The sequence below is a fragment of the Numenius arquata genome, chromosome 1 (genome assembly GCF_964106895.1).
Source record: "Numenius arquata chromosome 1, bNumArq3.hap1.1, whole genome shotgun sequence".
NCBI classification, from domain to species: domain Eukaryota; kingdom Metazoa; phylum Chordata; class Aves; order Charadriiformes; family Scolopacidae; genus Numenius; species Numenius arquata.
Genome location: NC_133576.1, coordinates 59584020 through 59600273, shown reverse-complemented (window position 1 = coordinate 59600273; position 16254 = coordinate 59584020). Strand labels below are relative to the sequence as shown.

The following is a 16254-nucleotide window of genomic DNA, read 5'->3' as shown; positions in this document are numbered from 1 at the left end:
ATAAGAATGTCTTGCATGATTTTTTTAAAGGCAATATCAATCCCTATTATAGATGACAGTATCATATTCCATGGTCTCTAGATCTTATGAAGGGAAATGTTGCTGTATTTTGCTTCCCATATTTCTTAGGTTAAGAAAAAAGCCAAGAAGTGCCCTGCATTTCTATGAGCTAAAGTTGCAGTTTCACTCTGCACGGAATTGAAACTCAAGTGCTCTTGGCTGGGTGACAGTGAGTTCCTAATATGAAAAAAATAAACTCTGCCTCAGTTGAAAAGAAAAGGCCAAGTGTCGGTGCAGCTATTAAAATTTCCGAAGTTTGTAGGTACAGGCTGCAAGGAAGATCTCCAAAGACACTGAGAACCTGTCAAAAATTACAGTGTTTCTAAAGCACAGTATACTGTGCTTTAGAAAACCTACTTACAACCAAAATGAGTGGACATTAAGCATCTCATGTTTAAGCAACGTTCCAGTGTCATATATCAGGGATGTGGTTAGGTGCTTGAAGCAGCCAGCTTTCACAATCCAGCTTGTGCCGGGTCATTCTCTCATTTCACAAGTAAGCACATTTGCTCTACAATCAGGTGAATAACTATAAATGAGGGGAAGCTAATTTTCCCTTTTGGTGGCATACAATCTGTGAAATAGTCAGAGCAGACTTGCTAGCGTAGGGTGCTTGCAATGAAGGTTTTCCTCTTGCCATTCAACGCATTTCTGGTCTTGCAGAACACAGCAGGATTTTAGTGAGATGTCTGCATTAGTTACAATAACCCCCAGAAAGAAAACCTCAGTGCATACTGCATGAAAAGAAAAATCCAGTTGCCACTAAAGAGCAGAGGAACCGTATTTTATTATAGTACTTTTAGTAACGAGGCACAAAGGTGAACAATATAGTTCTAGACTATATAGACTATAGACCTAGACCTCAAGTGAATTAATGAGCCCTTTCCTAGGCCTTGATTGACATGGCAATGATGCTGTACATCTTCTTGGTTTTTGTGTATGTCTGTAGGACTCGGCCACTAAAACCAGGGAATTTTAAAGCATGATTGCAAATTCTTTCCCTGCTCATTCTTCAGGTTCCAGTCTTCCAAAATGAGTTCCCCAGTTCTGCCACATTCAGAGAAGTTATGAACTGCTGTCTGAAATGTAAAGAAAAATACGTAGGGAAACAAGATATGAAAAAAGCCCCACTTAATAAATATCCTAACCCTTGAACTAGTCTGTCCTGCTAAGCAAAGAAACGTCTAAGTAAGAAACTCTCCAACAGATGGTGCTCAATGAAATGCTGGCTTGTCACCAGCTTAGTCTACCCATGTCATCATTAACTTGGTCCCTTCTGCATTCTCTCATTGAGTTTTCACTTTTTTGTATGCTGCTTCCTGTGCCCTTACCACCATACATTTTTTTCCTGGTTTATTTTGGTTCCCTTCCATGAAATCCCATTCACTTAATAGGCATTTCTTCCACAAAGCATTCAGTTTAAGTGATTTGTCCCTGTTCATGAAGCTATTAGCAGAAGAAAAGAACACATATAATAACAATAATAATAATAATAATAATACTTTGTGGACAAATATTTATTAAGTGAATGGGACTTTGGGGAAGGGAACCAAAATACTAAAATTACTAGACTTCAGAATATAAAATATTGCTAATGTCAATTAACAATTTCTGTTTGTCTGTTCACACAGCTTACACTAAAAAAGAGGGGGGGGCGGGGAGGAAAGAAGGAACTTAAGCTTCTGCAAATCTTAGTTGTCTAAAGTGAATGTCACCCTTATGTAACGCGTTTGTCTCCTAGCCGATTGGTCTTACACTCTCTTGTCAGTATTTTGCAATTTACCTCCTTTGAGGTTTCTCATGGCTTGGATGTTCATCTTGGAGCAAGTCTAATTATAGTGCTTTATGGCATGACACTGCAGCTCGGTAAAATACACAATTTGAAAAGAAAATCATGTTCAAAGGTAGCAAAGAAGAGAGAAAAATATAGCACAGGAGACCAAAAGGAAAAAACTTTTGTCATAACAGTACATGAATGTATGAGTAATGTGAGAATTTGTTTAAAAGGGAAAAAATAACTGTACTCGGTTATTTTTAGGGGGGGGGGGTGGGGGGGGGGTGGAGCAGTAAATGAGGTACCGTTGTTTTAAATTTAAGTATAAATGTTTGAGGAAGTGGGTTGAAGCAGTTGTTTCACATTTCGTTATTTCTCAAGTTGCAGTCCAGCTGAAGAGTAGTGATAGAGTAGTGATTACTGCTGTTGTCTTGAGTGAGTTATGTCACGTTATACTCTCCTCTGCACCTGAGCTGAACCACTGGGAACCTCTTTTATGCTGTTGTCTTCTGCTCTGATTTACAGTCTCCTCCAGCAACAAATTTGCCAGACCTGGAAGCACACAGAAAATGGTAGGTTAAACTTTCATTTCAAATTTGCTCTTAAGTCTCTTTGACTGCAATTGCTGTGGAAGGCTTTCAAGACTTTATCGGTTTTCTGGGTTAAATGCTGCTCCTTGGGACGTAGCGTGTGCTCTGCCTGGTGGCTCCTCCGGCCACGTCTTCCAGCAGCTTGTCAGCATTAATTGTGCATTGAGTATGACTGTTATTGTACTAATTAATTAATATTTCAATACTCTTTTTTATTTTTGTTTTAAATCCCCCGTTGTTAGCGCATCGGGAGGAGCGGGTGCCAGGGGGCACAGTTTCGGAAATGTTCAAACTTACTATTGTGGTTAGAAGCTGCAATACATAATGACAGGAAAGGAAAGCATTTATTTGTGCTGATACTAACTGGCTAGCATTTAATTGTACTCCTGTGCTACAGAATGAGTATAATAATGTCTTTTCTAATTACTATAACGTCTGAGATGTTCTTTTTTTCTCTAAACGTTCCCCCTTTCACCTCTGAAAATACATTTGGAACACCTAGGGAAAAACTTCCTTCGGAAACATCTAGCTGTGTTGTTGCTGAACGTTTGAAGAATGCCCTAAATCCTTATGGGTTTGTGCATGTGCTCGTTAATATCAGCAGAGTAGTGCTTTTTGAATTTCTTATAAAGCCAGGCGTAGATCCCAGAGAAAGGACAGTGCCCGTGCATACTCCAGCTGCACGTTTAAACTGGTTTCTCATTGCGAAGACGTTGCACAAGTCAGCGTTTCTTGTTTCTTCTAACTAAAACAATCTTTTTCGTTTGTTCTGGTACTATAACAGACACAAGGTGTTGCACATGCAAATAGTTAGACGCAGCACCACCACGTAACAGTTCACAGTTACAGAGGGCAAATGCCTTCAAAGGGTATTAGGAAGCAGAAGAATATACACAGAAATGAAGCACAAAGATGGCAGGAGCTGGGCTGGCTCTGCAACAACACTTGGGTTCCTAAAAGTACTGCCGTATGTGAGAGTTCAAAATCTGAACATTGTGAAATGCCTCAAAAGGCATTTTTTGACTTCCTAAGAAACCTACAGTCTTCTTCATGAAGATTTTTAAGGCTTGGATTCATTGCACCTAATTTTAGTCACCTGAACCTGCAGCGTTAGTCCCTGTTTGGCGCGTAGTCAGGCAGAGCTCCCTCCATGTTCCGAGCTGAGCAGCGCCTGCAGAGGGGCCTCTCTCTCTTCTCTCCCACTCTCTTGAACGTCAGTGCAGGCCAGGCTTGATGGCAATGAAATGAGGAACTTGGGTAAGCACCTAAAATTAAGTGCCTGAATGCAGTGGCCAAGTATGAGTTCACGTGGACATTTTGTGGCGATCTAGATTGCAATCTCATTTTGCTCAAGTCCTGCTCTAGAGCTTGGGCAGCGGAGTTTAATTTGGTTTAGCAAATTGTGAAAGGTTGGTTGTAATGAACTTTTCCTCAAGAGCAGCCAGTCTGTGGTTGGAGCCCCAGTTAGCAGCAGAGGTTTACCTTCCTTCTTTTAAAGGAAGGCAGGCTGCTGGAGTTTGATCCACAACAGTTATCATTATTTCCCTTGGTGGTTAGAAACCACAGAAGCCTCTGAGAACTCTAACATAGCAATTAGGGCTTCTCCCCAAGGAAAGGTGGCAGGATCAACAGCGCAGCCGAAGTGTATCCGTAACAGTGCATGCAGCAAAGGCAACAAAGAGGAGGAGTTGAAAGCCATTGTGCAGCTGGAAGACTGTGATATAGTTGCAATCACAGAAATGTGGTGGGATGGCTCACACAACTGGAGCGCTGAAATGGATGGTTATAAACTCTTCAGAAGGGACGAGCAAGGAATGAGAGGCAGTGGGGTAGCCCTATTTTTTGGGGGGAGGTGTGTGTGTGTGTCTGTCTAGAGCTTGATGATGGTGATATAAGGGTCAAGTGTTTATGGATAAAAATCAGGGGGGAGCCAACAAGGTAGCTATCATGGTGGGAGTCTGTTATAGACCACCCAACTAGGATGAAGAGGCAGGTGAAAGATTCTATAAGCAACTGGGAGAAGTCTCACGATCGCTAGCCCTTGTTCTCATGGAGGACTTCAACTTACCAGATGTCTGCTGGAAATACAATGCAGTGGAGAAGAACCAGTCTAGGAGATTCCTGAAATGTATAGAAGATCCTGACACAGCTGGTGAGTGAGCCAACTAGGGAAGGTGCCATGCTGGACTTGTTGTTTGCAAACAGATTAATACTTGTGGGTGATGTGATGGTTGGGCATAACAATCATGAAATGAGAGAGTTTTCAATTCTCAGAGAAGCAAGGAAGGGGGTTAGCAAAACTGTGACCTTGGACTTCCAGAGGGCAGACTTTGGCCTGTTTAGGGGCCTGGTTGACAGAGTCCCCGGGAGGCAGTCCTGAAGGGCAAAGGAATCCAGAAAGGCTGGACATTCTTCAAGAGGGAAATCTTCAAGGCACATAAGCAGGCCATCCCTATGTGCTGAAAGAAGAGCTGCCGGGGAAGATGAGCAGCCTGGCTGAACAGAGCACTTTGGCTGGAACCCAGGAAAAAAAAGAGAGTTTATGACCTTTGGAAGAAGGAGCAGGTACTCGGGAGAACTACAAAGCTCTTGTGAGGCTATGCCGGGAGAAAATTAGAAGGTCCAAAGCTCAGCTAGAACTTAATTTGGCTACTGCCATAGAAGACAATAAAAATGGTTCAATATATACATTAAGAACAAAAGGAGGGCTAAGGAGAATCTCCATCCTTTGTTGGATGTGGGGGCAAACATAATGACAAAGGCCAGGGAAAAGCACCCATAATCCAAAGGGAAATGGTTGGCAACCTGCTACACCACTTAGACACGCACAAGTCTATGGGGCTGGATGGGATCCACCCAGGTGTATTGAGGGAACTGATAGAAGTGTTCACCAAGCCACTTTCAATCATTTGACAGTGGTCCTGGCTATCTGGGAAGGTCACAGACTGACCTCGGTGCTGGGGAAGTGCCATAATGTGGCATGTCCAGAACAGTCGGGAGATCATTCCCAGTCAGCATGGGTTTATGAAAGGCAGGTCCTGCTTGACTAACCTGATTTCCCTCAGTGACAAAGTAACCCACTTACTGGATGAGGGAAAGGCTGAGGATGGACTTTAGTAGAGCCTTTGACACTGTTTTCTACAGCATTGCCCTGGAGAAACTGGCTGCTCATGGGTTGGATGGGCATACACTTTGCTGGATAAAAAACCGGCTGGATGGCTGAGCCCAAGGAGTTTTGGTGAAGGGATTTAAATCTACTTGGTGGCCAGTCACAGGTGGTGTTGCCCAGGGCTCAGTACTGGGGCTGGTTCTGTTTAATATGTTTTTCAATGATCTGGAGAAGGGGATTGAGTGCACCCTCAGCAAGTTTGCAGATGACACCTAGTTGGGTGGAAGCGTTGATCTGCTTGAGGGTAGGAAGGCTCTACAGAGGGATCTGGACAGGCTGGGTCAATGTGCCGAGGCCAATGGTATGAGGTTCAACAAGGCCAAGTGCCACGTCCTGCACTTGGGTCACAACAACCCCATGTAGTGCTACAGGCTTGGGGAAGAGTGGCTAGGAAGCTACCTGGCAGAAAAGGACCTGGGGGCCTTGGTCAACAGCCAGCTGACTATGAGCTGGCAGTGTGCCCAGTTGGCCAAAAAGGCCAGTAGCATCCTGGCTTGTATCAGAAATAGTGTGACCAGCATGATTAGGGAAGTGATCATCCCCCTGTGCTCGGCACTGATGAGATTCCCCCTCGAGTACTGTGTTCAGTTTTGAGTCCCTCACTACAGGAGGGACATTGAGGTACTGGAGCCTGTCCAAAGAAGAACAAAACTAGGATCTAGTGAATGAGTCTTATGAGGAGCGTCTGAGATAACTGAGGTTTTTTAGCCTGGAGAAAAGGAGGCTGAGGTGAGACCTCTACACTCTCTACAACTGAAAGCAGGTCATAGTGAGGTGGAGGCTGGTCTCTTCTCCCAAGCAACACGTAATAGGATGAGAGGAAACTAGAGACCTCAAGTTGCACCAGGGGATGTTTAGATTCGGTATTAGGTCAATTAAATGGTCATCAAGCTCTGTAACAGGCTGCCCAGGGAAGTGGCTGAGTCCCCATTCCTGGAGGTTTTTAAAAGACGTGTATATATGGTGCTTAGGGACATATTTTATTGATGGACTTGGCAGAGTTAATGGCATGAATCAGTGATCCTAAAAGTCTTTTCCAACCTGAATGATTCTTTGATTATATTGTAGGATTCTAAGAACCCTTATGATAACTTGAAATTTGAATTAGGCACTCAACTGTTAGTCAGTGTGGTTTGGAAAATTTATACTAGCTTGTAAGTGACTATAGATTTGTTTCATATTCATATGCTTCAAAAACTTAACTTTGCTCTTTCACTCTGTTGCCACCGATGGCTATCTCCTGGATGTTTAAAACTTCTTTTTTCCCGTTATAAAGAATATTCACAGAGATGCAGCCTTTAATCACCTGCCTTGTCATCTTTTCAGTAGATTCATTTTTAATGATTCATTATTTAGGGAGTGATCTCTCTATTATTGCTACAATACTTAAAGATAAGAAACTAAATCATTTGAGAAAATATCGACATATCCCTACCCCAAACTTACAGTCCTACCTGCATATCCACTTCTATCCAGTGCGAGAGTCAGGCCTCCAGGTTAGCTGTATATTTGGTCTAACCCAGTTCATACTTGGTCTGATGTCCTATGACATGTTCTCATTGCATTAAATTAATACTGCCCTTTGTCCTTATTTTTAGGTTCCTCATGCAAAGATGTCAAAGGACTTGCCATTTTTCTTGTTCTTCCTATTTCCGATGCTGCTGTCGGGAGCTTGGTTTCCCAAAAGTTTACCCTGTGATGTTAAAGCTTCTGAAGGTACTGTGACAGTGGACTGCACCAATCGCCGTCTCATTGAAATCCCTAGAGGGATCCCAGCAAATGCTACCAACCTTACCCTGAGCATTAACCATATCCCCTATATATATCCAACATCTTTTGCTCATCTTGACAACCTCGTGGAGATTGACTTCAGATGCAACTGTGTGCCTGTCAGAATGGGACCCAAAGATAACGTCTGCACCAGGAGACTGAAGATTGAGCACGGCAGTTTTTCTGCCCTGACAAGACTGAAGTCCTTGTATCTGGATGCAAACCAGCTGTTGGAAATACCCCGGCATCTTCCCACTACTTTAAGTCTGCTGAGCCTGGAAGCAAACAACATCTTTTCTATCCAAAGAACTAACTTGTCGGAGCTAGGAAACCTAGAAGTGTTGTATCTGGGACAGAACTGTTACTACCGTAATCCATGCAATGTTTCATTTGAAATTGAAAAAACAGCCTTTCTGGAGCTGAAAAAATTAACAATACTATCCCTCAAGTCCAACAACTTAACTCATATTCCACCCAATTTGCCATCGACTTTAAAGGAATTGTATATTTACAACAACATGATTCAAGAGATTCAAGAACAGGATTTAAGTGCCCTTCACAACCTAGAAATTCTTGATCTAAGCGGTAATTGCCCACGTTGCTATAATGCCCCATATCCTTGTCTTCCCTGCCCCAAGAGCACAATTGAGATTCATCCAAAGGCTTTTTATTCCTTGAAAAGTCTAAGAATTTTGAGACTTCACAGCAACTCTCTTCAGAGCGTACCCAGCAGCTGGTTTAAAAACATCAAGAATCTCAAAGAGCTTGACCTCTCCCAAAATTTCCTCCTAAAGGAGATAGGAGATGCTCAGTTTTTGCGGTTTATCCCTAGCCTTGTCGAGCTTGATCTGTCCTTTAATTTTGAACTGAAGATGTATTCTCCATCCCTGAATCTGTCTAAGACATTTTCCTCCCTCTCTAACCTGGAAACCCTGAGGCTCAGGGGTTATGTCTTTAAAGAACTGAGGAAAAGTAACCTAGCTCCATTGCTCCACCTCAGAAATCTAACTGTGGTGGATCTTGGGACTAATTTTATTAAAATAGCTGACTTGAAAGTGTTCAAGGAATTCCCTGCTCTTAAACTCATAGACCTCTCAGTGAATAAAATTTCTCCTTCTTCAGATGAATGCAATTCTTATGGATTTTGCTCTGATCCTCGGATTTCAGTAGAGCAATACAATAGGCAGGTATTACAAGAAATGCATTATTTCAGATATGATGTATATGGGCGAAGTTGCAGGTCCAAAGACAAAGAGGCTGCTTCCTACCAATCTTCAGTTAAGGAAGAGTGCCTGAGATATGGAGAAACTCTGGATTTAAGCAGAAACAATATATTTTTCATTAACCCCTTGGACTTCCGGGGACTCGGTTCCCTCAGATGCCTCAACTTGTCAGGTAACGCCATAAGTCAAACCTTAAACGGAAGTGAATTCTCTTCCTTGACTGGATTGAAATATCTGGATTTTTCCGACAACAGGATTGACTTGCTATACTCAACTGCTTTCAAAGAGCTACAGCTTTTAGAAATTCTAGACCTGAGCAATAACAAATACTATTTCTTGGCAGAAGGTGTTAGTCACACGCTCAGTTTTATGAAAAACTTGGCCCATCTGAAGAAGCTGATGATGAACGAGAATGAGATTTCTACCTCTATTAACACAGGAATGGAAAGCCAATCTCTTCAAATTTTAGAATTCAGAGGAAATCGCTTAGATGTTTTATGGATGGATGGGAATGCTAAATACTTGTCGTTTTTCAAGAATCTGACCAGCCTGGAACAACTGGATATTTCCTTCAACTCGCTCAGGTTTTTGCCTGACGGTGTTTTTCAAGCTATGCCTCCAGGACTCAAAATCCTCAACTTAACCAATAATCGGATGACGAGTTTCAAGTGGGGCAGACTCCAGTATCTGAAGAAACTAGTAACTCTGGACCTCAGCAATAATCTTCTCTCTTCTGTTCCTCGAGAACTGTCCAATTGCTCTTCAACACTCCAAGAACTGATGCTCCGAAACAATCACATTCAACGACTAACCAAACACTTTCTCAGAGGCGCTTTTAAATTAAGATACTTGGACCTCAGTGCAAACAAGATTGAAATAATTAAGAAATCTAGCTTCCCTGAAAACGTCATTAACAACCTGAGGATGCTGCTTTTGCATGGCAATCCTTTCAAGTGCAATTGTGATGCCGTGTGGTTTGTTTCATGGATCAACCAGACTCAAGTGTCTATTCCTCTTCTGGCAACAGATGTGACCTGTGCAGGCCCAGGGGCGCATAAAGGAAAGAGCGTGGTTTTCTTGAATCTGTATACCTGTGAGCTGGACACCTCTTATTTGATCCTGTATGCTCTGTCAGCTTCAACTGTCCTGGGCTTTATGGTGTTCACAGTGATGAGCCATCTCTATTTCTGGGATGTGTGGTATAGTTACCATTACTGCACTGCCAAGTTGAAGGGCTATCGGCGCCTGCCTTTACCAGATGCTTGCTACGATGCTTTTATTGCCTATGACAATAAAGATCCGGCTGTGAATGAGTGGGTGCTGACAGAACTGGTTGAAAGGCTGGAAGATCAGAAAGCCAGACAGTTCAATCTATGCCTGGAAGAAAGGGACTGGCTCCCAGGACAGCCCGTCTTTGACAACCTTTCCCAGAGCATTCAGCTGAGCAAAAAGACCATCTTTGTGCTGACCAACAAGTATATCAAAAGCGGCCGCTTCAAGACAACATTTTACATGGCCCACCAGCGCCTTCTAGATGAAAAAATAGATGTCATTATCTTGATATTTCTTGAGAAGGTCTTGCAGAAGTCTCGGTATGTCCGTCTGAGGAAGAGGCTGTGCAGAAATTCTGTCCTGGAATGGCCAACTAACCCCCGATCTCAGCCCTACTTCTGGCAGTGCCTGAAAAATGCAATAGCTACCAGTAATACCCTGGCTTACAACAAGCTACTCCAAGAAACTGTTTAGCTCTACTGTAAACACTGATAGCATGCCCGGTGAGCAAAAGGTCCTAAACTTATTTTGGAGAAACTGTTGAGGTGTGGAGGATAAATGTAACTGTGCCATTGTTCCCAAAATGAAATGTGCAATTGGTCCTCAAGCTGATAGTTCACTTGTTTTGCTATGACAAGATTGAACACAAACTGTTGCAGGCACAGATGTTTGTCTGACACACTCCTTGCTCAGCATTGATTGCTGCACAGTGAGAGAAGATACACTACCCACTGGAAGTCCTTGGTTTAGAACAGAATCACCACTTCCAGCTTTCAGTTTGCTGGAGACCTCCAGCATCTCCTGTGGTTGGGTCAAGTGTGGGTGAGACACTTGCCCAGCTTACTCTAGTACACAGGCTGCCGTGAGGAGTTTGGCCGTGCCTAAAGTTGCTGCTGTTCAGATTACTGTTGGAGTAAAGGTGATTTTAATGGAAAGTGTTAGTTTCTGTATTTTGTGTATTTATGGAAAGCAAGAAAAGTGTTTGGCAACACATTTGCCTCAGAAAACACTCAAAGCAAAGCCCATGCATTGTTTTATGAGTTGGGAACGTGTAAGAATGATTGTCTTTTCATCTCAGGCTTATAGATGCTGAGTTTACGACTTCTGTCTGCATGGGCAACAGCCCTAATATCTGGGGAAAGGATGGGACTGCTGTCAGAGGCTTTGGTGTAGTACGGGAGCTCTCCTGCTGTTGCATTATCAAAAAGCTCATAAATCTGAGGAAACTTTTTAGAATGTGTATTGGCTAAAATAGGAAGGTATGTGAGAAACAAATTTAGAAGGGTTCGCAGGCTGTGGGTTGGAAGGAGCTACAAGACAAAGGGAGTCCTTGCGCATGGAGCGAGGAGAGAGAGCAGGACAGAATGAGGGAAGCTGTTGCACAAGGCAGATGGAGAAAATCAAGTCAACCAGAGAGGAAGTGGGAAGAGACAAAGAAAGGAAGATAAAAATTAAAAAGAGAAATTGGAAGAGTTGGAAACAACTGAGAAAAAGTCAGTTAAACAAGGGCATGATAAAAGCTAAGAAGCATTTACTGCTAATTTCCAAGTAACCTCTTCACTCTGCCTTTCACCTGCCTCCTTGGCTGCTGTCTGAGCTGGGTCCTCCCTGAGGACTCTGGGTTCCTCTCCAGTGTTGCGCCATCAGCTTTAGGAGCTTGGCTTCCCTGTTTCCACCCAGGTCCTGTGTTACAACCTGTTGTGTATCAACTGGGATGATATTAGCAGGTCCAGCCAGGGCTGGGGCCTGAGGACATGCTAAAGTGACTGACTAGCCTGCCCAGACTTTCTCCAGAACAAACCAGAGTCACTCAAAGTTCAAACCATGGAAGACCAAGTCATACAAGGAAAGCATCTATCCCACCATTTCTTTAGCTATCCTATGGTGGTCCAGAGCAGCCTCAAGCCCTCCTTCACCTCCTTGTTCCCCAAGCAGGTCCCTCTCCCACAGCAGCTGCTGGGGCACCACTAAAATCTGAACTGGGAACAGGTCTGACTGACTTTAGAGACATCCTGAAAAAAGGGAAGAAACACTGCTCAGAAACATAAACACTTGGGCCTGTTCCCTGCTCTGGTTCACAGCACAGCCTCATCGAACATGTGACAGTATTTCAGCCAAGGACTTTTGTAACGGCAGCCTAAAAGTCCGTGCGTGGCACAGGTGTGCTCTCTGTTTGCTGTGATGATCTCTGTTTTGGGAGGAGCAGCGCGCTCTCACCTTGCCAGCGTTCCTGTCCGCAGTGCAGTCTCGGGGGCTTCTCCCCTTCCCTCTCAAAGCCTTTTTGCTTTTCTGGCAACTTGTCTCAGTGACAGCTCTGGCTAATGGGGAACTGACACTCTTAACCACTTTGATCCAGCTGCAGCAATCATGCCCTGGTAGAATTTTCAATCTTGAAGGGTACAGGATAGATAAAAGTAGAATCAGGATCCTAAACTCAGAAAGGCAAACTTTTGGCTATTTAGGGTGCTAGTGTGTGGGATCTCTTGGGAAACTGCCCCCAGGGATAAAGGAGCGAACAAGAGCTGGGAGATATTTAAAGACACTTTACTTAGGGTGGCAGAGCTCTGTGGTGGTGTGCAAGAGGTCAGGAAGCCATGACCTCTTAGCCAAACTAAAACACAAAACCAAAATGCATAGGAAGTGGAGGCAGGAATACACATCCTGGGGATATGATAAGGATATGTCCCAGGGAAGAGTAACTCACGTCACCTACCTGGACTTGTGCAAAGCATTTGATACTGTCTCACAAAACATCCTTGTCACTAAACTGGAGAGACATGGGTTTGACGGGTAGACCACTCAGTGGATAAGGAATTGGCTGGATGGTCACACCCAAAGAGTTGTGGTCAGCAGCTTGATGTCCATGTGCAAACCAGTGATGAGTGGTGTCCTACAGGGGTCTATATTGTTATGAGTATTATTTAACATCTTTGTTGGCGACATGGACAGTGGGACTGAGTGCACCCTCAGTAAATTTGCAGATGACACCAAGCTAAGTGGTGTGGCTGATAGTCTATAGGGAAGTGATGCCATTCAGAGGGACCTCAGCAGGCTAGAGAGGTGGGCCCATGCAAACCTCATTAAGTTCAACAAGGCCAAGTACAAGGCCTTGCACCCAAATGGAGGCAATCCCAAACCTGGAAATAGGCTGGGCAACAAGTAGATTGAGACCAGCCCTGCGAAGAACTTGAGAGTATTGGTGGATGAAAAACTGACTTTGAGCTGGCAATGTGGGCTAGCAGCCCAGAAAGCCAATTGCATCCTGGGCTGCATCAAAAGAAGTGTGCAGCAGGTCGAGGGAGGTGATTCTCCCTCTCCACTCCTGTGAGACCCCCACCTGGAGCTCAGCTCTGCGGCCCCCAGCATAATAAAGACATGGACCTGCTCAAGTGGGTCCAGAGAAGAGCCTCATCCCTGGAAGTGTTCAAGGCCAGGCTGGATGGGGCTTTGAGCAACCTCATCTAGCAAAAGGTGTCCCTGCCCATGACAGGGGGATAGGAACTAGATTATCTTTAAGGTCTCTTCCAATTCAAACCATACTATGATTCTATGATCTCAGCTGCCTCCTGTGTTTCCTTGCCTACCTGTTCTGCCTGATCTTTTCCTTAAATAGTTCTTTTTTGATTTAGTTGTAGGCATCCAAACGCAAGCACATAAACACACACAAGAAAACCAAGGTTCATGTAATAATATTACAGATAATAAGGGTTTTTTCCTCCCAATTTGTCCCAGTAGTTTTAATGATTAACAACAGAAGCAGAAGAAAGAGGAGGGCCTGGTTAAAGTGGGTGTTTTATAGTTATATTTTAACAAATGTCTTTCTGATGATTGTGTCTGTATCTCTAAATAGAATAACATGAGCTCTACTATAGCTCTCTTCATAAAGTAGAATCATAGAGTCATAGAACATCTCAAGTTAGAAGGGACCCATAAGGATGATCAAGTCCAAATCCCTCCTCCTTGCTGGACTACCTAAAACTAAACCGTATGCCTAAGATCATCATCCTGACGCTCCTTGAACTCTTACAGACTTGGTGCCATGACTGCTTCCCCTGTTCCAGTGACCGACCACCAGCCGGTCCAGTGAAGAACTTTTTCCTAATGTTCAGTCTGAACTTGCCCTGATGCAACTGCATACTGTTTCCTTGTGTCTTATTACTGGTCATCAGAGAGAGGAGATGAGCACCTCCTCCTCTGCTGCCTCCCTTGAGGAAGCTGTAGACTGCAATGAGGTCATCCCTCAGCCTTCTCTTCTCCAAGCTGAAAAACAAGTGACTTCAGCCTTTCCTCATAAGTCTTGCACTTGAGGCTTTTCACCTCTTGGTTGCCCTCCTCTGGACACACTCTAATAGTCTGACGTCCTTATACAGAGGTGCCCAAAACTGCATACAGTATTCAAGATGGAGCCACAAGAGTGCAGTATAGAGTGGGACAATCACCTCCCTCGGCCGGCTAGCTATGCTATGCTTGATGCACCCCCCAGACACAGTTGGCCCTTTTGGCTGCCAGGGCACACTGCTGACTCATATTCAACTTGCCATCAACCCAAACCCCCAAATCTCTTTCTGTGGGGCTGCTCTCCAGCCTCTCATCCCCCAATTTGTATGTCTAACCAAGATTGCCCTGTCCCAGATGCAGAATCTGGCACTCCCTCTTGCTAAATTTCATATGGTTGGTGATTGACCAGCTCTCTAGTCTATTCAGACCTCTCTGTAAGGCCTCTCTACTCTCAAGAGAGTCCACAGCTCCTCTTAGTTTAGTATCATCAGCAAACGTACTTCATGTACATTCAATTTCTGCATCCAGATCATTTATAAAAGCGTCAAAGAGCACTGGCCCTAAAATTGAGCCCTGGGGAACGCCACTGGTGACTGGCTACCAGCCTGATGTAACTCTGTTTTCTATAACTCTTTGAGCCCAGCCTGTCAGCCAATTGTTCATTCATCATATTATGGACTTGTCTATCTGCATTGCTGAAATTTTGTCAAGAAGGATAGTGTGAGAGACAGTATCAAAAGCTTTGCTGAAATCAAAACCCCCCACATTTACTGGCTTCCCTTAGTCAACTAGATGTGTGACCTTGTTATAAAAGGAAATTAAGTTAGTTAAACAGGACTTTCCCCTTGTGAACCCATGCTGGCTATGACCAGAGACTGCATTGTCTCTCAAGTGTTTTTCAACAACTCCCAGAATAACCCTTTCCATAATTTTACCAGGCACTGAAGTGAGATTGGCATGCCTGTAGTTGCCAGGGTCTTCCTTCTTACCCTTCTTGAAAATTGGGACAACATTTGCCTGCTTCCAGTTACCTGGGACCTCTCCAGACTCCCAAGACTCTTGACAAATAATGGAGAGAGGTCCTACAATAACATCAGCCAGATCTTTCAGTACCCTGAGATGATTCTTACGTGCAGCCAGCTGGAGCAGCAAGTCTTGAACAAGTTCAAATTCAGCTGGGAGTTTATCATTCCCCAGTCACAGTCTTCCAACACATGGCTCCAGGGGTCTCAGGGCCCATCATTGGTGTTGAAGGCAGAGGCAAACAAGGCGTTAAATGTCTCTGTTTTGTCTGCATCCCTGTTTGTAAGGTGACCACCCTCATCAAGTAATGAATCAACGTTATCTCTGACTCTGCTGTTAGCGTATTTTTAAAAATCCTTTTTGTTGTCATTCACTGTACTGGCCAGCTTGAACTATAATCAAGCTTTGGCCACACAAATTTTCCCTCTACAGTGGTGAACAGCATCTCTGTAGTCCTCCTGTGTCACCTGTCCTTGCTTCCAATGTCCAAACACTTTCCTTTTCAACCTAAGTTTTAGAAGATCCAAGCTGGCCTTCTGCCCTGCTTGCTTGACTTCCAATACTTTGAAATTGCCTGCTCCTGCACCCTTAAGAGATGTATCTTAAAAAGTGACCAGCTTTCATGGACCACAATACCTTCAACTGCAGATTCCCAGCGGGCCTTACTAACTAACTCCTTCAAACAGACTAGCAGCACTAAGTCTGTTCTCCCCATATCCAGGATCGAAGTTCTGCTGGCAGTTTTTCTCCTATCACCAACCGTTTGAAACCCAGCTACCTTGTGGTCACTGTGATCAAGACAGTCACCAACCACCACTTCACCCAAGAGTCTCTCTCTGTTTACAAACAACAAATCTAGGCAGGCACCTCTCCTAGTCGGCTCCCTTAGTACCTGCATCAAGAAGTTATCTTCAAGGTTCTTCAGGAGTTTCCTGGACCTGTTTGTGTCTACTGTATGATATTCCCAGTTGACACCTGGGAAGTTAAAATCACCCATAAGGACAGTGATCTAGTGATATTCCTGAATTCCTAAAAGAATAATTCATCATCCTGACTGGGTGGTGGATAGTAGACTCTCACAACAACGTTCATTTT

General features: G+C 44.0%; 1 protein-coding gene across 1 annotated transcript; it reads left to right on the top strand.

Annotated features, from left to right (window-relative positions):
* The first annotated feature begins 2276 nt into the window (after window positions 1–2276).
* LOC141464939 (toll-like receptor 7) lies at window positions 2277–10332 on the top strand. Its single transcript, XM_074148105.1, is given in 2 exon segments — window positions 2277–2432; window positions 7192–10332. Coding segments are annotated over 2 exon segments (3297 nt in total).
* Window positions 10333–16254: the final 5922 nt, after the last annotated feature.